At 38.5% G+C, this 26,336-nt stretch overlaps 1 protein-coding gene across 2 annotated transcripts; it reads right to left on the bottom strand.

Annotated features, from left to right (window-relative positions):
* Window positions 1–359: 359 nt before the first annotated feature.
* LOC115763477 (probable phospholipid-transporting ATPase VA) lies at window positions 360–25,369 on the bottom strand. Of its 2 annotated transcripts, none has more exons than XM_030706062.1 (15): window positions 25,265–25,369; window positions 17,207–18,431; window positions 6,140–6,320; window positions 5,881–6,060; window positions 5,702–5,826; window positions 3,952–5,025; window positions 3,555–3,886; window positions 3,122–3,494; window positions 2,892–3,059; window positions 2,497–2,836; window positions 2,249–2,434; window positions 1,931–2,131; window positions 1,681–1,868; window positions 1,469–1,609; window positions 360–1,246 (listed from the first exon to the last, which is right to left on the bottom strand). In XM_030706062.1, exons 2-15 carry the CDS (start codon window positions 18,256–18,258, stop codon window positions 1,198–1,200), a joined length of 4,590 nt encoding a protein of 1,529 aa, XP_030561922.1. In that variant the 5' UTR covers window positions 18,259–18,431; window positions 25,265–25,369; the 3' UTR covers window positions 360–1,197. The 2 variants fall into 2 exon arrangements, with proteins under 2 accessions (XP_030561922.1, XP_030561923.1); XM_030706063.1 differs by having other exon boundaries at window positions 361–1,246; window positions 1,524–1,609.
* Window positions 25,370–26,336: the final 967 nt, after the last annotated feature.

Genomic DNA, 26,336 nt, shown 5'->3' with positions numbered 1-26,336 from the left:
TCAATTTATTGTCTGCAAAGGAAGATCAGAGAAAAAATAGTTTTCGAGGACCCAAAATTCATAATCTATACATGTGTGTTTATTCAATACTTAACTGTTCTCATAAAAACTCAATTTTCGATATAGATACAAATATATAGGTAAGGTTTTCATCTGGGCTTTACATTGGGCACAAAATTGTAAAACGCTTTGCTATGATATACAAAAAAGGTCAACTGACGGAATTAATAGTTGGTTTGGTTTTTTTTATTTAGTAAATATACATTTATTTTTAAAAATTTTTGTTTTTATTCTGTTTTGCTTTTCAACAATGTATATATTCAGCTAAATTTTTATTCTTTTTAACACAATGTTATTGTAGTTTTAATTGTTGTTATACGGTTCTCTATCAAAACGATATACATATAATTAAGGTAAAAAGTTTAGAACAGCTATGTGATTATATTAACTAAATTGATTTTTTTTTTAAAGGAAAGTATAAAAGATTAATTTGATTATGCAACAAAGTAAAAACAATTTGTTTTTGTAATACTTGAAATAATGAAACTAAATAATGTAAATTGGTGTCTCTTATGTATAAATATATTTCTCATGAGTGTAGAATCACAGCCTTTTCACGAACATCGAACATTGAAGTTCGGTAATGTTTGAATTGTCCAGTATTAAAAGATTTCGTCTCTCTTTTGTGGTATATAGTACATAAATATGCGTAAAAGACGCTTAATTAATCCATATGCATTGCATGCAAACATATAAATCAACATGGTATTATTTTAATCAGTTATGTTTAATAAGAGTTGCGTTGTTACTTTTAGAATTACGCCATGTAACGTGGCTATGTGCACTAAATATATACGTAAATTAAATCTCTACTTATATACAAATAAATATTCATGAACGACTACATGCATATTAGTTTAGTGATACATTGATCCGATTCAATTTGAAGCCAAAACTCGAACTAAAATGTTTTCATCTTTACGGTCTAGTCGGCAATCATTCTATTTAAATTTCTACTAAATATAGCTACAATCATTGAATTTCATTAACGAAAGAGTTGAAGCTTGTCAATGAAACTGTCTAATTTAAGTTATACTAATCGGTGTCGAAAGGCCACATATTTAAACTTAAAGTACATGGGTAACGGTTGGTTTGTAGTGAGTGTCGCGTCTGGCAATTTTGTTGGTTGACGCTGGATCAGGTAATCGAGGTTATAATCTGATTCTTAGACCCATAATCGGCGATTCTGCAAGAAATTGAACGTAAGAAGTCGATCCATTCAGCAACAGAATAAGTCAAATACAATGTATAAATAAAAGGACACAAAATAATAAAAATTAAAACGTTAAGAAAAATGCCTTTAAATATTGGACATGCATAGCTAAACAAATTTTTAATGTTAAAATCATAATAATGGAACTTATAATTGTAATTTACTTTTATTTGCGATTTATTTTGTGCCTTTTACCTATAAATTGATGAGGCTGACGTCGAGCGCGACCATGTAACTAACAAACTCTCACCTCTACCGTGCTCGCGTTTGCTCTGAAGAATGACCTTGGTGCTGTCGTCGGGGCACATAGAGGTACGTACAGTGGTAAGGACCAAGCTAGAGTAAAGTCAACGGAAATTGAATTAATTAGCAGAGTTACAAAAGATGTAATTATAGCGGCAATTTACCGAGGAAGCACAGCAACCACAGTGGAAAGTAGTATAACCAACCAGTGTACTGCGGATGCAAAACATCTAAAGATAACCCAGTAAGTAGAGGGCAGTCCAAAGCAGTTCACACACATAGAATTGTATACGATGGAGAATAGATAAAAGGAGCCCAGACTTATCAGTATTGATATGACATGGAGCAGCGTCTGGACAGAAAAGAGAGTTTATATGGATAACACTTGTGAGCACGTACGTTGAGAGAGCTTACCCAAGAGCGTATTTCAATGCAACAGTGCACTAGATTTGCAAACAGGCAGCTCGCCGTTATGGTTGTACCAAATTCCCAGATTCCCACATCACTTTCTGAATAGGCGCATAGGGCAACAAAAAATATGACAAGAGATTGATATAGTGCATCTAAAAGAACCAGCCAGAAGTCGTGTGGCCTGTATACGAGACCCAAGCGACCCTAAAAAACAAGATAACATATAATATAATACATAAATATATATAAACACTAATGCTGTTATTAGTATTCCATTGATTATTCAATGCTACAACGCCATATGAGCACTGATGAGCTTACATTTTTGTACAGATATGGATTTTTCAATAGCAAGTCTTCTGGCACTCGGTTGTCATAGACACCAATCGCAAGGGGAGGCAGTGAGGTGAATAATAAGTTGTAAAGCATTAGATACATTTGGTCCATCATTACAGAGCCGGAGAAGCCGCAGTATAATTGATACCAGAATATCAGGAAAACAAAAGCCTGCGAAACCAAGTACAGAATTAATACAATATGAACATTTAAATTTTGAAAGCTTTACTCACCGCATTCTTATAAAAAAAGTAGAGAATCATTCGTGCCAGGCGATCATAGCACCAGTAACCATGTGCGAGAAGCAGCCGCTCCAAGTAACGGAAACGTGAGAGCGTAAAATCAGATGCCATGACCGCTTGCATGCCTTCCTGGCCAGAGATACCAACGCCCACATCGGCCATTTGTATCATTGAGACATCATTGGCCCCATCTCCAATAGCAAGCGTACGTAGATTGAGCTCCTCCTTGACTACTTTGACCAAATAGGCCTTTTGCAGTGGAGTTGAACGACAGCAGAGCACAGAAGCGCATCCCTTGGCCAACTTGAGAAAAGGCAGAATCAACTTCGACCTAAAATAGATACAGTTTAAGACAGAGCTAAGTCTGGATATGTGCAGTGCCCTACTTGGGATCCAATATGAACGTTAATGTCTTTCCATCTACGACCAAGGCTCGAGGTTTGCAGCGCGGCGCTAAGATGTAGCCCGTGGAGTTTGTCGCCTTTGCATTCCTCATTTCGGTCAAATAGAAATTTATGGCTGTCTCAGCAGCATCTCGAGAGCGAGCGGTTAGCCTGCAAAATTAATTGGATAACGGTCAAGACAATGAGCTGAATAGAGATCTTCATTCACTCACTTGATCAGCTCCATTTGCTGTGTGAAAAGTTTTGCCGAGTAAGCAATGTTGATTGCCGTCTCTGGCTTGTCACCTGTCAGTACCCACACAGAAATTCCCGCCGAGAGTAGGGAAGCTATCGTTTCGGGCACACCATCCTGTAGGCGATCCTCAATGCCAGTGGCTCCCAAAAGCGTCAGATTGCTCTCTAGTTTGGCGAATGATTCGCGTAGTCGTCTTTCTCGATTCTCCAACGACATTTCAATCTCCTGATGGCGCGCCCACCAGTCCGTATAGTCCGCAGCATTAAGGCTCCGCTTCGCCATCACCAGAATTCGAAGACCCTCTCGAGCATAGCGATCCAGCTGCTGCTGCGTCTGCTCACGAAGCAACCCTTAAAATTAGATCGAGAGATTTAAAATAAATGCGGATAAAAAATCAACGTTGCTTTTACCTTCGGGACTGTTATTGCCACAAGGTGCCAGCACGGGCATGATAGAGCTATCGGCACCCTTTGTGTAAAGGACAATCTCCTGGGTGCCTGTTTGCCGGACAACTATTGACATGCATTTGCGGCTTGAATCGAAGGGCAGTATTTTAAGTATCTCATACTCAACGGTGGCGCCAGCCGTTGGCATGCTCACAAGGATGTGATTCGGACTGCGATTCAGCAGACAACAGTCGTAGCTATATGCTGCATTGACTAGCGCTAACTCGTCTGGACTCTCGGCCTCGTACAGAGGGCGCCCGTCGGCAGTTCGGTAGATTGTTTGCGTCTTAGTTTGGCTGTAAATTAAGTCAGAGTTCAATTTATTAAGCCCAACGAGAATTATCGGGCAGTCAGCACTCACTTTATCTTCAGGCGTTTGCCTTGCGTCTTGGCATTTAAGAATGTGGCTATGCTGGTGATTTTGGAGTTGATTACAGCCTTGGCGCGACCAGTTGGTGAAATACTGTTGGACAGCGCCTTACTTTTCATTGGGGGCGATGGCGACTCCGAATTGGGCGTCGACTCTGGCGAGCTGCTAATCGGCGAAAGCGTGGGCTGGTGGCTTTGAGCGGGCATGGCAAACAGTAGATTAGGAGGTGGCGACGGAGTCACAGAGCGCGACTCGGCCAGCCGTGTATAACGATCTGTTGGCAATGCCATAGTTCCAGCCTGCGGCACACCGCTTATAATGGTTGTTGACGTCGTCGTAGTAGTCGTCAGCTTGCCTCGCGGCCTTAAATGCTTCATTACGGACGGCGAGGAACCCGTCGCTGGACTGCTGCCGCTTTGTTGCAACTCGATGATGCCGCTGGCGTTCATCAAATCTCGATGTGGCGCCGCACTCACGATGACTGTATTGCAGATAGCCAGCACGACAAGGAACTCCTGTATGCACTGCGCGTGGGGCGTGAGATAGGCGCCCCCGCCAGCACCAGTCAGTCTTTGCATATCGTCCTGCAGCGTCTCGTTGGGCAAAAGTGGGGGGGCCGGCGCTCCTGGCTTCGCGTACAGTTTTTCCAGCTCAGACGGCGGATGGTTGTAATCGGCACCGTTAACCACGCAGCGACGAAAGATCATCTTGTTTTCGGTCAACGTGCCCGTCTTATCAGAAAATATGTGCTGTATCTGACCCAGTTCCTCTGTAATGTTCATGGCACGGCATTCCGTTTGCTTGTTGGTGTCCGCGTCGTACAGATCGATGTTGTTATGTATGTGGAACACCTGCAGTATCTTGCACAGCTCAATAGTCACGTACAGGGAAAGCGGTATCATCACTTGCAGTATGATGATGTACGTCCAAAAAGTCAGCATGCCCTCGTAGGCAGCATCGACGGCAAACGGCAAATAGGGTACGGGAAAATTATCAAACGAACGCAACCACATTGTGCAACCGATGGCGCCAACAACACAAAGGATCAACAATATTATCACACACCTGCAACATACAATACAAATACAAAGTGCAAATACATTAATATAATACATGCTACAGTTTTTAGCTACCAAATAAAGGGATGGGCGAGCGCTGCTAGGCAAGTTCGTATAAAAATCTACGAAGCAGAAAATTTTGTTTTATTTTTTAAGAGCACTTTTAAACGGGAACCTCACGTGGTCATTAAAAAGTGTTATCAGAAAATAGTTGAAAATATAATTTTTTAATTTGAAAAACAACCTAACCGTAAAAAATGTTGATAAATTCTTTTCATGTTGGAACTTCAATGCATCAACCATATTAATTGTTGCAAACTTATCGAAGACATTTGTCTTAACTTATTTTACAAGGTTTCGTACAATTATTTAAATTATATAAGGCCCAGGAAATCCCTTTTAACGAAGCCTGCTTATAGCTGCATTTATATCGTTATACAACTTCGTTGTATCGGGGTCTCCTTTCTTGTTCTATTCTCTTTAATCATTATCAGAAAACTTGTAATTGGAATTAAAAAAGTCGCATTTAACAATTTAGTCGTTAAGTTTTAAAGTTTTTTGTTTCTAATATTTTATGAATATCCCATTCAAGGTTTTATATTATAAGTAGACCTATAATTCTCCTTGATTAATTGTACTGTTCTTCGAATATGCGCAGACACTTTCTGCCTTCTGATACCTACCATATCACATCAATATTCATTTGCTGTTCCACCTGGGAGCGTTTGTACCTTGGGCCGCTATTATTCAGCATGGACTTCGTTTCATGCCCGGCATAGACGACGATGCCTTCAATGTAGTCCGTATTCTAAAATGTACAATTTGTTCATATTTGTGGCAGATTGTAGGTTGTGGGACTTACCTTCAGTCTGCTCTCTCTTAACAAAAGGCACTCGGTCGATATTGGTACTCGCTCCCCAGTTGGATGTATTAAGGCCCCATGAAATCTATAAAGCTTTGTTGTTGGCGCATCCGCCTCTACGCAGCTCATAAACTTGCTGGGGACAAACATGTTCTGCATTTCCGCAAAGCCGCGTACAACCTGCAATTAGAAATAACGAAGCATTAATATCTGGCATACATGACCAAGATAACCCTTTGATGCAAAAGGTTCTAAATACCTCACGCCGCTTAAGATTCGTTTCGCCGTCCAAGTCGCACGTGTCAATGTAACAGACCCCATGGGGATCGCTGGTGCGTAGCAGCAGAATATCCGCGGGCACCGTCTCGTTATTGGACAGATGGACAATGTCCCCGACACGCAAATCTTGCCACTTAACTTTCTTATACCGCTCCGTCTCTCTAAAAGCAAGCAGAGGTTATTCACCATTAGGCATTTGATATTATTTAAGCTTTTTAATACATATAAGATATGGTAATGTTATGTATAGGTAGTCGTTACGTATATGTGCAGAATTATTAAAACTAAAAGAGATTAATACATTATTTTTGTAGTCTTTTTAAATGAATTACCTAATCAGCGGAATTAATTGAGTTAGATATTAAAATCTATAATATATCATTCAGCAGTTGAAGTTGGATTGTTAAGCATTTTGCGGCCGTTCTCGGCCGTCCACTGTCCAATTGTAGGGGAATGGGTTGGGTAGAAGAAATAGGATATTCCACAAAGATGGTGGGAGTTTGTGTAAACAGAACGAAGGTGAGCGCCATTAGAGCTAGTAAAGTGGTTAGCAAAGTAACAAGGAAATTGCTAGATAATGCGCCAGTCCAAGGTTGTCAGCCAAGGACAGCATGGCCGAGGTTTGGCCTAAGCGAAAACATTCGATTCGTGACTCTGGCTCGAACTCATGAAAGCGTTATGTGGTCATTGCTTAACCATTTATGGAAAAACCAAAGCTTGACCAGCTTAATTCACTTTCCACCCAAGTTACATTGCAATTTGTGATGAAAAATTGTACTTTATAGAAACGTCCATGTGGACGCTTTGCGTGTCAAGGGTTCCTAATTCGATTCCATCCAGGCTGCCTGCTGTCAGTGTTGGCATTGTTCGTGTCAGGCATGTTCGTGCCCTACTTGATTTCAGATTAATTTTCCAACATACCTAGCCTTAAATTCTGTAACCGTCAATGCCATGAACAGCGACGAGCAGTACATGCGTCGACTCCCGGAGCCGTGCGGTGAAAGCCTTTGCCATCATTTAAATTGGGTCATTAGCGAGATTGCACATTCTAAAGCAATTTGCCGGGCACTCGGGCCATATCAACAACAAGCTTTTACTGCTGCCCTTACAAATATAATTACAAGACCCTGTATATTTGCGGCTCTGTCGTTGGTGGGTTTGTTGTGTCTGTCCGTTGGCTTGCAGGTGAGAGTTATTAGGTTGGGTGTCTTCCAAATTCAATTCTCTAATTGGCAGTGATAAGGTTCCGTTTGAAAATTGAGCCCTAACAATCGAATAAGTTTTTGTTGGCGTCATCAATATACTTTTTCCAGCTGGATTGTTGTAAATTATCTTGGACCTAGCCGATTAGATATTGAATTGCGGCTTTGACTTTGACAAAAGTAATATACCTCTTTCATAAAAATTCTGATAAGCTTATTTGTATTAATTTAGTACGGGTTGATAGACAGCCAACTGATTGCAGGATTGCAGTTTCGCCACTTTAAGACAATTGTGCAAAGCCTTGCATGTTAAGCCATAAGCTGGCATCAGAGCGATGGAATCACGGTATCTCCTAGATTAACTCTTTCTGGTTTTCGACTGGAGTTTGGTCAAGATATTTTAAAAATGAGCAACTTTACTGTCCGCTTGTAACTATGGGAACTATGTATATGATGTAGATTCAGATTCGTCTGAATCTTTCAAACACACAAACATGACGTACATATAATTAGTAAAAACTCAAATATCGGATGTCAACTTTGAACTCCCTTCTTATCTTGAGAATATCTGTCGCTTTAGCTCAGTTTCTCATTATGCTAATGACTCAAACTGGCATTCTCGCACTTCGCGTGAGTGTTTCACTTTTACTTTAGATTTGGGTTATTCGCTTAGTTAAAACAAGATTACAACTACCTGTGGACTGTTCATAGGTGTCAAGTCCATTTAAAAGGCTGCGATAGCTAAATTGTTTAGCAAGAATCAGGCATAAATCTCCAGCGCCTCGTTTCTCAAAGTTTCTCCGGTTATTGCACGTTATCTAATTGGCCTGGAGGCGACGCTCGATTATTGCCAAAGTGGTTAAATAATGTTGAATCTTTAATGGGCCTTCGGGGATTTTACGCCTGCTGGGGACTGCCTCGATTTACAGGGCGTTTTAGCGAAATGCAAAATTTATGAAGTTAAACACGATGAGACCGTCAATTGCTGCATTATTTACAGGGCCAAGCAATTTAGCAAGTAGATAGTCTTAGCCTAAGTCTAAGTTTGTATTCGATTTTGTAAATCGCGACGCGTATGAATATAAATATTACAAATTTCACTCTCTGCAAAGCTATTTGGCTGATTACCGAATTTCCCAGAAAACTCGCGTTCAGAAAATCTGTTTTTATTTTGATTCAAAAAACCTGTTGAAAACAAATAAATGTAATTAAGTTTCAGCTGGCTTTAAGTCCAACAGTTGCTGCTTAAATTAGTTTCAGCAAGCTGCAAATAAAGTGCAATAATTAATTGCATTTTTTACAACTCTATTTACCTGGTTGTTACAATTTTTATTTGTTCCAGGTTTGGTTTTGTATATATTTGATGTAAAAGAAACTTGGCATAAATTTGTAAAACCACATTGGAGTGAGAAGTTATCTTTTGGATGCCGAACATTAAACACTGTTCAAATTAAATTTTGTTTTAAAAGAAAAAAACATTGAACTTTTCTATTGGGAGATTCCTATTTAATGTGTATAATCTGCTACTTTATCGTAAATATAAAATTCAGGGATATCTGGAATATTATGTATATTGTTCTTATTAAATAAATTAATGCAGGAACGACCAATTTCAGCGATATATTAATTAATGTTTATTCAAATAATGATTAAAAACTTCATTTTTACATGTCTGTATTTTAATAAAGGTTCAGTTATCGTGTATTTTTGCCCACGGTGCTAGAATCCGGTTCGATATGATATCACGTTTTGATTTCATGAGCCACAATCCAAGATGGATTCCATTTAAAACCATTTGGTATTAAATAATTATAAAAATTCAAGCCAAAATTTATGATGAGCAAAATCGGATTAAAAATTGAGGCGAACTTAGCTATATATCTGTGTGTGTATATATACTTTGTAGATGCCACGATAAATATTATATATCTAAGAATATTGTAATCAGAATATGATTGGACTTTTTTGAAGTCCGAGAAACTTCATGACGACACGCAGACCTTCATATATGCTGGTTGTGGAATCGGTGTTGAATAAGCTACTTCCCCACCCCATGAATGATATGTCCATAACATGTATATAGAAAAAAATTGTATATACTTATGTGGGCTAAAGTGGGTCATGTGGGTTGGCGTAGTTATTGTTATTGTTACGATATTCGATGACGCTTGTAAATGTACGAAAGCAGTTTACTTAAAGTTCACTTGAGTAAGCCCACGCGCATGCCTCATAGCTCAAGCCAATAAAATGCTCATACGTAAGTAGAAACATACTATAAACATGTTTAATCAGGGCCCTAGAGGGATAATATAAAAACGCGAGCAGAGCTCTCTCCCTCCTTGCATCGATTCTGGAAGCAAACAATACACTGCTGTTACTTACATAGACCTAGGGTAAACTCATTGGAACTAGAATCCTACACATTCGGAATAAATGCTTAATCATTTAATAAGTCTCACGCAGAGCTAATATCGGCCCGAGTCGGTCAGGGCCCACTAGATGGGGCACATAGGGCGGGTGAACCGAAGGTAGGCAGTTGACACGTCGGAATGTTGGACAGAGTAAGTTGGGGTTTTATTTTATATACCCTTGTAGAGGGTATTATATTTTGTCATGAAATGTGTAACGCATAAAAGTACAGGTCTCCGATCCATAATCCCATAAACTACTTTTATTCTCTATCAGCATCAAGAGTCCACTGTCCGTTTGGCTGTTTCTGGGCGGCTGGATCGGACTACTATATCATATAGCTGCCATAGCAACGATAAGTCGAAAGTAGTTTCTTGTATGAAAAACTTATTGTTTGTTAGTATATCTTAATTTTACTATGCTCCTCATATATATCATATAGCTGCCATATGAACGATCGGTCTGCAAGGGTATTAAATCTTCGGCGTGCCGCAGATAGCCCTTCTTTCTCATTATTATTAACTATACTATACGACAGACTAAAATTAATTTAATATCTGTAGCTCTTATAAGCGCTGAGATATGCCGAAACAAAGATTATCAATAATTTTACTTAAATTTTATTTTTGAAAGAAACTAAAAAATCTTCAGTTAATCAAATCAACTCTACATGATCCTGATACGTGGGCATTTGTCTGTCTGCATAACTTGTGATGTGCAAATTTCAAGTTTTTGTGTAAGCTCGTTACATAAGCACATTCACTAATCACATTATCCTTTAGATTAAGCTAAGAAACGCAGGCAGAAGACTTTTGTAATCAATTTTTAAGTTTACTCATAAAGAAACTCACCCACATGGACAATACTACTACATTTTTCAATTGTTTCCATCACGAATCAACCATATAAACGCTATTGAAGCACTTTTCCATTATCCAGCGAAAGCAAAAACTGTCATTAGACCCGAAGCCATATCCATATCCCGTTCCCTCAAGTCGGGCGCGTTCAGCAAACGAAAAGACAATTTTGCCAAGTAAGTAGCTCTCTGCACGCAATGTGCCAGCCCTGACAGAGACAGCTGAGGTAAGGGGAAGGAGATGTCATCCACATATGGCTACAATTGTTGGGCCTTCCAAATCGCTCGATTGTGCTCCTAAATTAATAATTAATAACGTGGTCTCCTAACACTGGTCGGCAGTTGATTTGTGTTAGTTGTTCTTGTTGGTCAATAGCAATCAGTCATAGGAAAGGGCCATTCTTTATCTGTTTCTCTGCAGTAAGGGAATGCCCAATGCATTATTGCTTATTATGTGTCCCTCGAGCTATGCCCATGTCCATGCCAGGTCATATTGAAGGTCCTGCAGAGTGCCATTAGCTGGTAATTTGTTTTGAGTGGGGAAATTCCGTCGCCGAAATCTTTGCTTTTTAATAAGCATGTACATCAGATTTTATCTATTAGAATTGACATCAATGTGCACTTTTTGAACTGTGGCTAACATGCGGCTAATTTTTTTAATGAAGCAAGCAACGAGGTCATTAATAGTAAAATGTATCTGTTCAACAAAGTAAAGCAACAAGAATATTCTGACTGTTTCGACTCGAGAATACCCTTGACTTCCTGTCCAAAGCGTTCCTTATTATTATTTATGGACCGAAGCATTCAAACTCCTTCTGAGTAGGCAATAGACGAAGCTACGTTGAAAATGAAAAGTTTCTAGGTTCTCTTGTAAACTCTTACTTGCGAAAGGACAGACTCACAGACAGACGGAGGAATAAGAGGTCGGAAATGTCATTTGCAAAAAATTATTATACTCTTTTACACAATTGCGAAGGGTCCAGTTCAACTGAGAAGTGGTACACATTTTCGAATAAAATTGCTAGATGCGAGAGGTCAAATACTTGGGCTTTTGAATTTGTCGTTCAATGTTCAAGTAAATATATACATATACGTAAGTACGCACACACAACATTGGGAACGTCTAAGGTAAATACATGAACATAACAATGATGTTCTTTGTTCAAGTAAGTTCAATCAGTTGTCGAAGCCAACAATTAGATTCATTTATGTGTTTAACGAGATGCGGTTCAGACGAACGGCCTTAAGTTATTATGACAAGCGAATATGGCAAAAATAGAAGAAAATAATGAGGAATGATATATGTAAGTAGATCTTATATAAACTTAAAAATCAGAATATTATGTTCATGCATTTAATGTACTGAGCTTCATGGTTTATTTTTAATATTTCATTGGATGGCAACGCGGTTTGAGGCAAATATTAATGCAGGTGTTTTGAACGTACTGCAAACTATTTGAAGTTCCAAAGTTTGGCTGATAAAGTAAAAAAAATGATCAGCCTCGAGACTAGTTTACTAACCTGTCAACACTCTACGAGAGTATTTGCACATAAATTTTAGATAATATCAAATGTTAGCTATTGGGCATTCATTGCAATATAAAGCACACCTTTCAGTTCTGGAAGTACAAACAGTGAGAAAAAACATGCCGGCAGCTTATAATATTCTCAGGTTTGTTAACATAGCCCAGTTAACAAGTCTCTGTCAGCATTTATATTAAAGCTAATCTGAAACTGCCCATTGGCGATTCTTACTAGACAAGATCAAATTCACAAGCCAACAAAGCTGATTGCCAACCGGTTTGTTCGGCGACAACTTTACGAAAAACTCGTTTTTCAGTAACCATATTGAATCGTTTTCAATGTCATCAGTTGCCTTTTTCAACTCCGAGTCCATTGGAAATGGCTAAACAGGGTATACTCGTTTTGTGTAAGTGTGCGCAACAGCTGGAAGAAAGCAGATCCGAGCCCACAAAGAATACATATCCGTCTGTCTGTCCGTACACAAAAATTTCCGTAATAAATTTAATTCTATAAACAAAATTGGATTTGCAATTCTATTGTATGTATAATTCACTTTTTGTTTTGCTTAAAAATCAATTCATGGTATAACCAAAATAAATTAAATTAGCACAGGGAAATACACTTTTTATAAACATTTCTTTCTATTAAGGCATAGTAGAAGAAGGTCTAGGGTATTTCCTAGTCGGGCACTCCAGATCAGAGCTAACTAGCTCTACTTATTAGTATGAATGCGGAGGATATTAACATTAAAACAAGTAAGAGGGATACCCTGAACCCTCTTCTTCCAACATCAAATGCATATACATATTCTATTTTAGAAGCTATGTGTCAAGTTTGGTGACTTTAGCTTTTATTATTTACCAAAATTGCCCAAAAAACAGGATATCGATATCGATTTTTATCGATTGCTTGGAAACGGAGTAAGTTATCGATTATCGGAAACAAACTCGATCTGCGCGGGAACTAGGAGCATCTACATCTAAAATTTAGTCTCTAGCTCTTATAGGTTCTGAGATCCTTGCGTTCATACATACGGACGGACGGACGGACAGACAGACGGGCATGGCTAGATCGACTCGGCTATTTATGCTGATCAAGAATATATATACTTTATGGGGTCGGAGAAGCTTCCTTCTGCCTGTTGCATACATTTGGATTTTGCACAAATACAATATACCCTTATACCAATCTTTATTGGGTTCAGGGTATAATTAATGTGTCTATCGGCGAGAGTACAGCTCGATTAAGAGATATACTTGTACCTATAGTATATAATTAATAATATTTTATATGCAGCTGTTTCGCATGCTCTCCAAGGCTAGCTATTTGGATATTCATTTATTTTGCTTTCATACGGACTCACACAAACTCTAACAACAACCTTGAACACGTCTCGTATTCTTTGTCATTGTAGCAATTTAAGCGCCGAGGAGGTGCGAATTGTGGCCCTACAAACCGCTTGCCTCAGGCACGGGCCCGGTCTTGGAATATTAATGCGATTTCGGTGAAAGTCCACACTTGGCAGCCATGTGTCTGGGATAGGCGGCAGCTGACAGCACAGCAACTTTGAATTGTCACCTCAATAAGTTATCCATTCTCGATGTTTGCACTTGCGAGTGCCATGATTGGAGGAATAATTAAATAAAGCGTAACTAGTATAAGAAGCCCTGCACCCAGCCACGAAACTATGAAAATAAATTCTTTGATAATACTTCTGCCTTATCTTTATTATTCTTAATCTTTTTATTTCATAGAGAACAGCCACTACATAAGCACGGAGAAAACGACTCGGCTTCTCAAGAATGTATACTATATACTTTAGTGCATCTGCAATTTATTTATTTATTTTGCATTTACACTCCTTGTTACCAACATGTATAAAAAGAAATATTTATACAGAATTAAGAAAATTGTTTTATAAAAGTAACATATCTTTAAATTGTAGTCTATGTTGAAGACAATGTCTGTCTAACGTAATATCTGCATGTTTTATTACATTCGACTTCTGTGTAAATTTCTTGTCTCATTCTTGTTGCATTAGTATTACAAATACGTAAAGTACAAATTTTATAATTGTATATGCAATTCATTGTTTGCAATTGATAGCGACAAACTGTGCTGATACGTCCATGTAATTGAGATTTAAGGGGACCATTGGAATTTTTCCATATAACCTAAATGCAGCAATCTTGTCGAGGGCGCAACTTTAAAATTTATGATTTATTGCACTTAGTTACAAGAATCTGTTTTGGAGTTTAGAACAAAACCAAGCAATTGAATCATGGTATACAATTGTCGTGTCTGAAATTCGATAAGGCCTAAGCAGAAAGTTATCAAAAGAAACACATACTTTCACAAATATATATATACAACTATACGAAAGAAAGTATTTAATACGTTTTTGCAAAGTTCATCCTCTTGGGCGGAAAAGGTTAATAAACGAAAGTTATTTTATCGGCTTCAAGATTCTTCGCAAGATAACACATCACAAGATGTTACGGGGAGAAAGACAATATCCGAAAACGTGCCACGGGCAAGGCCGGGCAATACCCGCTAGTATATAATATAGGAAGACTCCTTACTGAAAATAAATCTTCACATCCGGGTAAATGTAAACTATCATAACACATAAACACTGATCATATTATTTAGTTAAGAAAGGTTGTGCATTCTAAAAACTATGTTTCTGTGTCTTAAATTGCTTAATTCTGCAGACATTTGGTCGAATTTGCCAAGCTGAAGTGATCAAGCATCACATTTTATTTAATTTGTCTGACTAGTTGTTAATTGTCAGTTGACAACTATATTTTGAAGGTGTGTTTGGTGCAATAATGCGATTGCAATAAATTTGATTCCTATACAATGATCTTTGTAAACATTCCATTGGTCAGCTGGTTAGTTAATGTTTCACAACCAGAGAGCAAACACTACCACGAGAAAGCCACATTCGCACAAGCGACAATGACTCATTCATATTTTAGATATTGCACATGGTCGTGAACTCGATAGCGGTTTTCAGGGCAAGCTGAAATGGGAAGACCGTGAGATGAGCAGGGCCATTGCTGGACGTTGGCCGAATGGCCTTCGGGCTGGTGGGCGTTTTTAATGTGCCCCTGGCCTGTTGCTGGCACTCAAAATCACGCATATTCCACAATTGGTATGCGTTCTGCCCATTTGCATTTGTAACTGTCGACTTGCGGAAACCATGAGTGGAAACTCTAACAGCCGAAAACAATTATTTTCAAAAGATAATAATCGGCTTTTGTAAATAGAATTGGTCATGGAAATTCACAAGGTTTTCACCGGTCTTTTTTCCACCAAATGGAATTTAATATGTGAAATTGATGACTAACTCTCCTAAATATAAGGCATTTTCTTCAGGCATGAACAGGCGTTAAGGCGAGCCAGATGTGATTTGTGACAAATTTAAAATACCTTTGGCAAGGGTACACTCATCAGGGCTATCGAAAATTTATGCAAAACAAAACGGGAAAATCCATATTTAATTGGCAACAACAATGCCTAAGTTCATTGAACAGCAAACCAGACAGAAACAGCAACAAGTAACATGTAACCGACTGTACAATACTCTGTTGCCGAAAGAGGTCACCTTGGTTAAAATAATATGATAATAATGAAAGTTGGGCCTGGCCAACATATATTCTTTATATGTGGGGATCAGAAATACTAACACAGTTTTAAGACTCTAGGCTCTATGTGTTACACATGAACAGATGACATTGACTCAAAACCAATGTACTTCTTTTTGCTCTGTGATCCGAATATGAGAGCCGCAACAATAACTATTAATGCCAGAACAGCAACAGGAACACAGCAGGAGTGTTTGTTAGCTTTAAACAAAACTCGAAATTAGCTTTAAATGCCAGCGCTAACGATAACTCCAGAAAAGATCGTCAATGGGGCGTGGGCCAGGTATCACGAGCAGGCGAGGCGACAACTAAGTAAATTGTCACTTGGGTTGGAAAGTTGACGCGTGCAGGGGCAAATAAATAAATGAAACTCTCGAGGCAAGCCGCTGAGAAGCATCGACCGCCGACGACACTCGAATGTGGGACAGCCAAGCCAAGCAGACATTGTAGAAGAAGCTTAAAAGGGGGCACAAATAGAGGCCAGCTGGGGCAGCCACAACTCGAAGTAACTTCGAGGGAAAGTTTTTTAGTTTTTTGTTTGTTAGCTTGTTTTGTTGTTGTCGCCATTATTGCTACACGCTTTATGTCTGTTTATCGGTTTCTAGCTACCATATGAAAATAATCTGTTGCGAACAAATTGCAAGCTTTGCATGCGCAATCTGTAGCCCAACTTTTGCTTAACCCAATGTAGCAGAAGGCGCACTGGCAAAATTTGTTCGTTTTCAGATTCTTTTCTGCAGCCGGCACCTTTATTTTTATAGCAAATTGGAACGCTTGTATTTTCGATCGGATCTTTAAGTATGCAGTTTTTAGGCCGTGGAGCGTGGCAAATTTGGAAAATTTACATCTCTCAGTTTCGCGTGGTATTTCGGAAAAATCGACAGGCTCTACGAAATTTTGCTGGTGGCTTGTTTAAAATTGTTATTAGGCTGTGAATGTTACTCTTCATTTAAAGATTTTTATACCCTGAGCCCATTAAAAATGGGTATATCCCATCCTAGTGCGCAGGCACTAGGAGGACCTGCATCTAAAATTTCAAGTCTCTAGCTCTTATAGTTTCTGATATCCTTGAGTTCATACATACGGACAGACGGACGGTCCGACGGACAGACAGACGGACATGGCTAGACCGACTCGGCTATTTATGCTGATCAAGAATATATACTTTATGGGGTCGGAGATTATTCCTTCTGCCTGTTACATATATTTACATTTTGCGCAAATACAATTTACACTTTTTACCCATTTTTATTGGCCAGATTTGAAAGAATGAACATCTAATCATATTGCAAGCCGAGCTACTTCAATTATAACATAAAAAGTGCAACAATCAACTTTATAAAAAGAGTCAAAAATTTAAAGTTGTATAGTATAGAAATTTGGTTAACAATTTGAATTGGACTTACCCGTCATATACGCGGCAAGTCGTATTATTAATGCGCTTATCTGACGCTCGACGACGCCGGTCCTCAAACAAATCCTTGACGGCCGTCACGCCCAGCACAAAGATCACCGGAATCATGGCCACCTCCTTGCCAAAGGCATTTATGGCCGGCACCCAGTTGAGCAAAACAATAAAAATAAAGTATAAATTGGCAACGCGATGGAACTGTTCCAGCAGATTTTTTGGTATGAACGAGAGCAGCGTGTATTTTGTTGTGCGTATCTTATTGCCCACAAACTGGCCATTGGGATGCTCTCGTTTGGGTGTTTTCGGCGGCACCGTGTGGTTGGGCACCACCATTCTGTAGCAGCGCTCCTCGAATTTGTCATTGCTATCGTAGTTGCATAAGCTAAGGCGTTTCCACCAGGGCGGCGCCTCGGTGCGACGCAGCGTGTATATCGACTCGGAGCGGGAAGCCTGTCGAGAGTGACCGCGGCCGCCAGTCGCCGAGTTTGGCGCCGACGGACCGAATTCGCGTTCCCTGACTGGCTCGTCCTTGTGTCCGGGTGGTAGAATAAAGTCCGTCTTGGAACCGACACGACTGTGGCCACGGCCCGCTGGCACAGCACTACCCGGCGGCGAATCCGTAATTTGACCCTGCGAGAAGGCACGCTGGTGTCCCTTCATGGCCGATTTTATGGGCCGACCGCCGGCTCCGACGGCGACAATAGCGCCACCGCCATGGCTGACAGACCGCGCGTGACCGCCTCGCGACGAGCCGCCCGGATTTAGCGTGGTAGTCGGATGGCTGGATATGATAGCCACGCCGGGTATTCCAGGCCCACCAGGAATGGCACCTGTGGATGTGTTGCCCACCTGATGCGTGCCCGGAAACACATAGGTGCGCTCCGGCTCCACACCGGTCGACGACACCACCATTGCCGGGGCATTCGACATCAGTGTGAGGTGTTGTGCCTGCGATAGGGTGTCGCTGGTCAGGTTGGGAGGTGCGGAGCGTTGCTGTTGTACAACTAGAAACTTTCGTCGCAAGTCTTCGGAGTTTGCTGAAGGCATCTTCGAAAGTCAACACCATCAGGTTTTTGTATTGGCGCTGATCAGGTTTGTGTGCGATGGATGTTACAACTGAGTTCTTGTGCTTCCAGTTGAGGGAACGCTCGAATTAGCACCATACGCCAGAGCCGTTCCCTTTTACCGCGTTGACGCATAAGCTGCAGCCGTCATGACACCTGCAACGCACGAAATAAGGAAAGAGAACGTAAAGATTAGTTACGGAATAATAATCATATTTTTTACGTCAGTCATAAAATTACAAGTGTTGCTAATTGTCAAAAGTTTGTCGAACCCACGCTATTCCTCAAAAAAAAAAAAAAAAAAAAACAAATGTGTGCGGTAAAGGGGGCCTTGATTCCCACTTCCGCAAAGCTTCTAAAAAGTGTAAAACATCACGATTACGGCAAAAAAAAAGCACACAAGCTAAAATCTGAGCGGCACGCAAGGTCAAAGAGTAATGCGAGGTCATGTAGAGTGGAGTGGCATTTTGTACATATATTCGTTGGATTTTATTAACCACGCTGATCGATGGCCAGCGACAATGTTCGTTTTATATACTCTACAGCATCGAACCCGAAATTTATTTAAATTTCTTGTTGGTCTGAACGAATAATAACTTAAACAATTAACAGCAAGTATGCAAATGGATGCTCATCAATAAGTTTAGCAGAGTCTTAGGAACAATCGAAAGGAAAGTTGCGATGTTCAAGTTATAAATACAACGAGCCAAGCCTCGAGTTAAGGATTCAGGATGGGATACCAGCCGGCTGCTGACGCAGCTTTGTCGACGTCAGGTTAAGCAGCTAAAATTATGAAACAATATAAGCCCATGATAAGATTTGTCCTTCAAATTAAAATAGACAATTTGAACTTATAAGGTAACTATACTGTAAGTCCAAAAGGAAATCAGGTTAGAAGGACGTCAGGTTAGAAAACCTCAGTCATATGGCTGCGTGGGTTGTTTATTTTCAGACAAACTTTAAACTTTTCCAAAAGCCCATATTGGTGGAAAGGAAACTTGAGTACACATTTTCAGCTACCTAGCACCGGTGAGCTAGGGAACGTAGCCAATCATCTAGTCAGTCTTGACAATACTTAGAATTTTTAGCTGGACTTCCTTTTATGTATAAATTATTATCTATGGATGAATTGTTAAACATTTGCCAGCTCACAGACTTATTTGCAATGCAAGGTAAATAGCATATTGCGCATTGATGCGTGTAATAACAATATAGAATACAATATATATACTTTCATGCTTTTAATCACTGTACTCACAGGGTGCCGCACGACACGATTATTTTGTGGACTTATTCACTAATCGGTAATTTTTTTGCTGACCTTGACTGACATTAAATGATATCAGTGCACACTCGAAATTCATCGACATGCATGTAATATATAACTATTTGCATTTATTAAAAATGCCACGAATACCATAAATCACACATATTTATTATTATGCCTCAATAATTTCCATTTCATTTGGAGGCGACAGCTTTATATACCTGTATTGACTACTCCAAAAGCGACGCGGCAAATTTGGCGAGTCTAGCTCTTAAAACATAAGAAACATAGGGGAACAAAGGGATTTCGATATCGATTTGTATTGGAGCAAATCATTGTCTCGTATAAATTCTGACAGATACGCATGGCTAGATCGACTCGACTCGATGCTGACCAAGAATATATAAGCCTTATGGGATCGGTGGTGCTTTCTACTGCCTGTTACATACATTTGCATAAAACCTTTACATCCACTTTTAAGCCAAGCCCACGGGCCGACTCACCTCTTCTTCCAGCACTTTGAACTCAGCAAACAAAAATGTTTAAAGTGATAGAAACTAATTAATTAAAGTGCGGCTGCGAGCCGATATCACAAAGAATTTATGAGGAATTAAAGCGAACTATCAGTGCTTTGCACTTGAAATATTCACAATGAAAAACAATTGAGAGATTTTCTACTCAGATGTGGATTATAAATAGTATATGTATTAGTGGGTATTCCCCGAGCTTTAATATTTAGATATAGAAACGTATATTCCAACTTTTGGCTCTTTATTCGATAGATTTAAAATTCAAGATTGTACGAATGGATTTTAATTTTGCACGTCGGATATCGGGTGAAAAAGTTCTATTCAACGCAATGGAAATCTAGCGGGTATTTCCCGGCCTTAGCACTGACAAGATATATGCTTTCAAAATTTAAATCTGATCAACATCTGCATCTCATTATCAGAAACTATTACTATTGCTGGGAGCAACATTGAATTTGGCTGTGAATCCGTCTGGCGATCTGGTTATGTCTGTTTATGAATCAGGTAAAAGTATAGCTGAGGGTAGGGTAAGTGGAAAATGTTTTTAATTGCGCAAATTGTGCTAATCATCTTTGTATACTTAAAAATTTAAATATTTTATTTGTTGCGGCACAGATAAACAATTGAAAGATTTTCAACAAAAGAAATAACATCGAACAGAGAAATATTTGCAGAGGCTAAAGACAATTCTTTGGTTCATTTTGTATATTTAATAAATGAGTTATTTTTGTTTCTCTTCTATTTATCAGTTAAAGCACTTGAGCTACGCCAGCTGTGCCAATAACAGGGCAAGCGATTCATTTTCGCATCGCCTGGATAAAGAGTATATATATATATATATACTATGTGTATGTACATAATGGGTAAAAAGGGCCCATCCGTTTGTATGTTTATATGAACGACAAATATAAAAACTGAAACCCTGAATTGGGTGTAAAAGAGTATGTTTTACATTATAGATATATATTTTCATATATTATACACAGAATGAATTAAACTTTTCGTTTTTATTGCGCACATTTGTGTTTTCAATACAGATAAGGAAAATTTTACATTTCATTTGTAAAACCTTTTGTTTTTACTTTTGAATATCTATTCACATTTTCAAAGAGTGTGTGGATAAGAAACGAAGAAGCACACACACACTGCGTAAGGAGCTCGGCAATTGACGTCTATGTATTGCTGGCTTCAGGGTATCTTATGGTCGGACACTCCCTCACTGGGCCACTCTTACATGTGCAATTTCTTCGTCGGCGTTTTGCAGTGAATCAGCAAGTATAAGTGAAAATGATTGTATGTGCGCCTACAAATATGTACACTTCATTATTATCATGTCAATGTACTTTTGCTACAAATATTATGCACTTTTCAAATGCACAACAATCGCACCATTCATTTGTAGATAGTGCATACAGAAATTATTTCACATTGACATTAAATTTCGTACAATCTAAATATATGAATTGGCGCTTTAAAAAGTGATAACGTTTCTCGAGACCCGAGGAAGGCAAGTAGAAAATATATAAATATCTGATATATTCGATATATTTATAGTTAAAAACCAAAAACATTTTTATTTACGAAATTAAAACGCTTCAAAATATACCCAATCTGTCAGCTGAAAAAAAAATGGCCAGAAAATTGGTCCATTACTTTCGATATTGAGATTATTTTATTTGTTAAACTCGCAGTGAAACGCATAGCAAAATATACTGCATTTTAAGTTTATGAGAGTATGAAATTCAAAAGGGAGATCAGCTAAAAATATAAAAAATAATTGCAGATGACTTGGCGCATTTAAAATTATAACACGATTAAGCTGTGGCTATAAATCATGTTTGGCAAAAACAAAAAACCCCATGAACGAGTTATACAAAACGGATATGAGTACTCTACATATTCACATATAGATAGCAGCAAAATATTTGAAAGTTGAGTTTTCAAATTATCAGCAAAGTTGTCGTTTATATTTTCGTTCATTTCGAGCAGCATCAACAACCGTCAGTCCGGCCGGGTTTATTTTAAATTGATAAAAGTACGAGAAAGCAAGGATATCTTCAGCACGCCGATGATTTCATACCCTTGCATTTGTATTGCGCTTTTGCAGATATGTTAGAATGCTGAGTTTGGTGAAAATAGCTTAGAAAAGAGAATGTTTTGGCATACAAAATATTGACCGATCGCTCCTATGACAGCTATATGATTCAGTGGTCCATATATTTGAGAAGTATAGTGAAACTAATAAGTACCGAGTTGAGTCAAGATATCTTGCTAAATAAAGAAGTTTTCCATACAAGAAAATAGTTTGATGATATATTTGTCCGATCCGGCCGGTTCCATCTGGTAAGGATGAAAAGTTTGCAAAGTTTTAAGTCGACAGCTTTAAACTGAGAGACTAAAAAGTATTCCCGAAGTTAGGGTATATGTCAGTCGGGCAATCTAGATCAGAATACTTTCGCTTGGTTAAAGTGTGCAGCATTGTTTGTTATATTTATATTTCGATACATTCTGCCATTATGACAGTAAAAGTTTATAGTATGCAATAAGAACTGGATTGCTAAGATATACCTTAGGAAACTATAACTATAATTACACTCAGACGATACACTTTGGGATGGACATGCTTCTCTGGAAGCTAATCTCATTCACTAAAATTTAATGGTAAAGGTTATATGGACTAGACTAATTGGATGATAATAATTTATACATGTCATGTTAACATTATCATCGTGCCTAAAAAGGGCTCAACATTTCTAAAGCAGTCTGAGGGCAGGGTTTGCTACGTCAGCAATTTTCGTCTATAGCATTCTATCGCACACACACACACACGCACACACACACACACATACATCCCTAAATAGAGGTACGTACAAAATGATAAGAAATTTCGCGTGAAATGTCAGTCACGTATTTATGTTCCATGACGCTTATCAAACTCAAGTACATATGTTCCTCATAAAATTGTATTTATACTTCATGATCTTTGGGAACCATATGATCATTAAAAAATTACATTTATACTATCACTAACAGGTATTCCCCGGCCTTGCCCGTGGCAAGTTTTCTGCTTAAAATGTATACAACTTCCTCACCCAGATTTGGCTAAGGAAAAATTAAAATTTGCTCGTGCTATTTCGAACTTCACGTCAATTTGAAAATATGTTTTAGGGCTGTCAAATAAGGAAGCAAAAGCTTGAATTAATAGTTTCCGCGCGTGAGAATCTTGAAGCCGAAAAATAAACTTTCGTTTATTAAACTTGCGGGCCGCATTTTTCATCAACGGGCGCTGGATTTCGCGAAGAACGTATTAAAAAAAATTTCCCAAAGATCTCTGAAAATGAGTTTGAAGAAATGGGAAAAAGCAGTTGCAATTTTTCCGCCAAATTTCCACAGTTGCGAGTGGAATTTTCAAAATTGCTGCAACACACAAATTTGAACAAAGTTCTTTGAAAAAAGGTTTGAGGCTGATCGAATGGTAATCCAAGAAGTTTTATATTCGGTAGTCCAAAGCAGCCTTATAAATAGAGTCGCAAGGGTCAACAACTGATATTGCACAAAATCAATCGTTTCAACCGAACGGAACGGAAATATAAAATGTGCAGATTGTGTGTGTGCCTTGGGTTGGTATGCATGATAAAGGGTATTCCCCAGTCGGGCACTCTCGACGAGAACACTTTATACCAGTTATATATGAATCTGATAGTCTGCAAATTGGCAGGAAGCTAAAAACTCAGTAGCAATGATAAGCACGGTCGTAAAGTGCGCCAAAATGAAATCAAACATAAATAAATGATGTGTCGTTTGTGTTTCTATTGTTTGTACGCACATGCCGACTAAAACTAACAAATAATGGAAATAATTACAGCCGTAAACCAACGCGCAATCGTGAAAACCAACAAACGGAACGAGTGCGAGCTGCGTATCAGGCCTCAAAGATCTGTATGCACATCTCTATGTCTAGCTAAAGACGACTGTCGTGTGCTGCAGCAGAAACTGGAGGCAATTGGCAGCGCCACGTTAACGGTTCCCGCGGCCGCAAGTACAGAGAGCATAAGAGAGAACTAGAACGCCAAACAGACTGCACAGGCAAAAAGAGAGGAGAGAGACAACAGTCAACATCTTCCCAACGTGTAGATGCTCTCTGTAAAAAGTATATGTGGAATGTGAAATGAACTGAAAACGTGCTTCTACAATGAACAGAGCAAAAAAGTCTGATTATGCCTGCATAACGTGCATACTTAATATATCAGAAATCTTCTTTTAGAATTTTGACCTAGTCGAGCCCTCAGTCATTCAAGAAAAATATGGCCGCTTTTTTTGTAAATATCACGAAGAAATTATAATTACTGAGATATATAAAAGAACATGAACTCATTGAATTTTAAGGTTTTTTTAAGAAACTAAAGATGTTATAAAATTAATTTTTCACGCTCTGGTATTAAATAAAACTCTTTAGCCGAGATATAAACAAGATTATATTTTGTATTTTTAATGCATACACAATTACAATCTTTTTTTTTAGAGTTTACCGTCTGCTGACCCACTGTGTGATATAGCAACAATGACCCTAGATAAGGATCTGTGCCAGATTTTTAAACTAATCTTTAGTAAGCATTTTCCTTAAAATATTTGTAGTTCATACATGAGTATAAGAATTTTATTGCCTTAGTTATATTCGAACAGAATTTCCCTGTAATGATCCTCTAGATCCTCTAGTATATTGAAAAATAGAAAAACTAACGAGAACAATGCATAATATAATTTATTAATTGGGTATATAAATCAATGCCTTACTTAGTCAGGCGCCCTTTGAGCAAACACATGGTGACAGGGTATAAGAGAAAGCCGGGATTCGCATTCGTTTGTTTATCGAATTCTGGTTGAACAGGTAAGAAAAAAGTAAATAGTCTGGAGGGGAAAAAAGGTGCCAAGGGAACGTGTTGCAAACTTAAAATGAGCTCGAGAGTCTGCAAACTATTGACGAGTCACCAAGAGAAGCTGCGAGTCAGACAGAGACAGAGACTCGCTTGTTAGTTGGAGAAGGCGAGGCCGTCTGAGAAACTGAGGAACCGAGGAACTGGTTCTAAGCAACTAACTCGTTTAGACGTACGTCTGAGTTTGCTGTACGCTGAGTACGGTATAATAAAATATAGTTAATTTAACAATGGAAGAAACTCGTTTTTATAACTTACCCGATATAGAAAAAGATGCTTCTTGGAGAATGTTGATATGGTAATTCTTGAAGTCACTTTTAATTGATTTTTAGGTTTTTTTTTTTTTTTTTCTTTTTTCAATCACAAGTTGTATACACACCGATTTTTTATATACTTAGGTATATTGCTATTTTTGTTGAAAGAGACAAAATTTGAGCATAGCAACGACAAATCATAGCCGAGGTCAACAACAACTGCAATAGCTACAGAAAAGACAGCAGCGAGCGCACAATGGAAAACACTAAGAAAACTGCAGACGATGATTTCATGAAATTGACGTTAAATTTCATTTCAAACAATTTTCAATTAATACATTTAATTACGTTTGCCTCTCAATACTTTCGTACCACACAAATAACACGCAACACAACGAACGAACCGCTCACTTTTTCTCCACTACAATTCACGTATCGGCAAGACTGTGTGGGTCTTCTAACACGTAGGTATGTGTATATTTCTTGAGTGGCTTGTAACCAAGTTGATCGCTGTTGTTGCTATCAGAATTTCAATACAATTTTGGCCCAAATTGCATTTTGGCTTTTTCACACACATCACAAACACGCTTTGTTTCGAGTAAGTACCAGGCACACACACACACACAAACAAACACTAATTTCAATTGTTTTTAGAACAATAGACTAAAACATAAAATCATGTACATTGCAACGTGGATGTTATTTGCAGCTCTTTTAATGCAAATAATCTATTTCTTCGGCAACACAAGAAAACAACAATCGGCGACAGAAAAGTAATAACTAAATAATAACAACAAACGCGTCCATCTCGTTCAATGGTTTTTTTTTGACTAACTACAACCTTTGTTATCGATGTAGTTTGGCATAAGTAATCGATATATCGCTATATTCGCGTGCATTCCCTGACATACCGATAAATCTAACAGCAGTGGAGTTCAGAAACATGGTTGCTTTTGCATGTTATTATCTTAATCATGCAGAATACGGAATTTCAAAAATGTAATTCAAAAATATTACTAGTAAAAATGTATTTTATTTGATTTCAACACAACTCTTTAGCATATTACGATTCATAG

The sequence above is a fragment of the Drosophila novamexicana genome, unplaced genomic scaffold, assembly GCF_003285875.2.
Source record: "Drosophila novamexicana strain 15010-1031.04,08,12 unplaced genomic scaffold, DnovRS2.1 tig00000739-arrow-arrow-pilon, whole genome shotgun sequence".
Classification (NCBI taxonomy): domain Eukaryota; kingdom Metazoa; phylum Arthropoda; class Insecta; order Diptera; family Drosophilidae; genus Drosophila; species Drosophila novamexicana.
The sequence above is the reverse complement of the archived record's forward strand: the minus strand, read 5'-3'. Positions and strand labels throughout refer to the sequence as shown.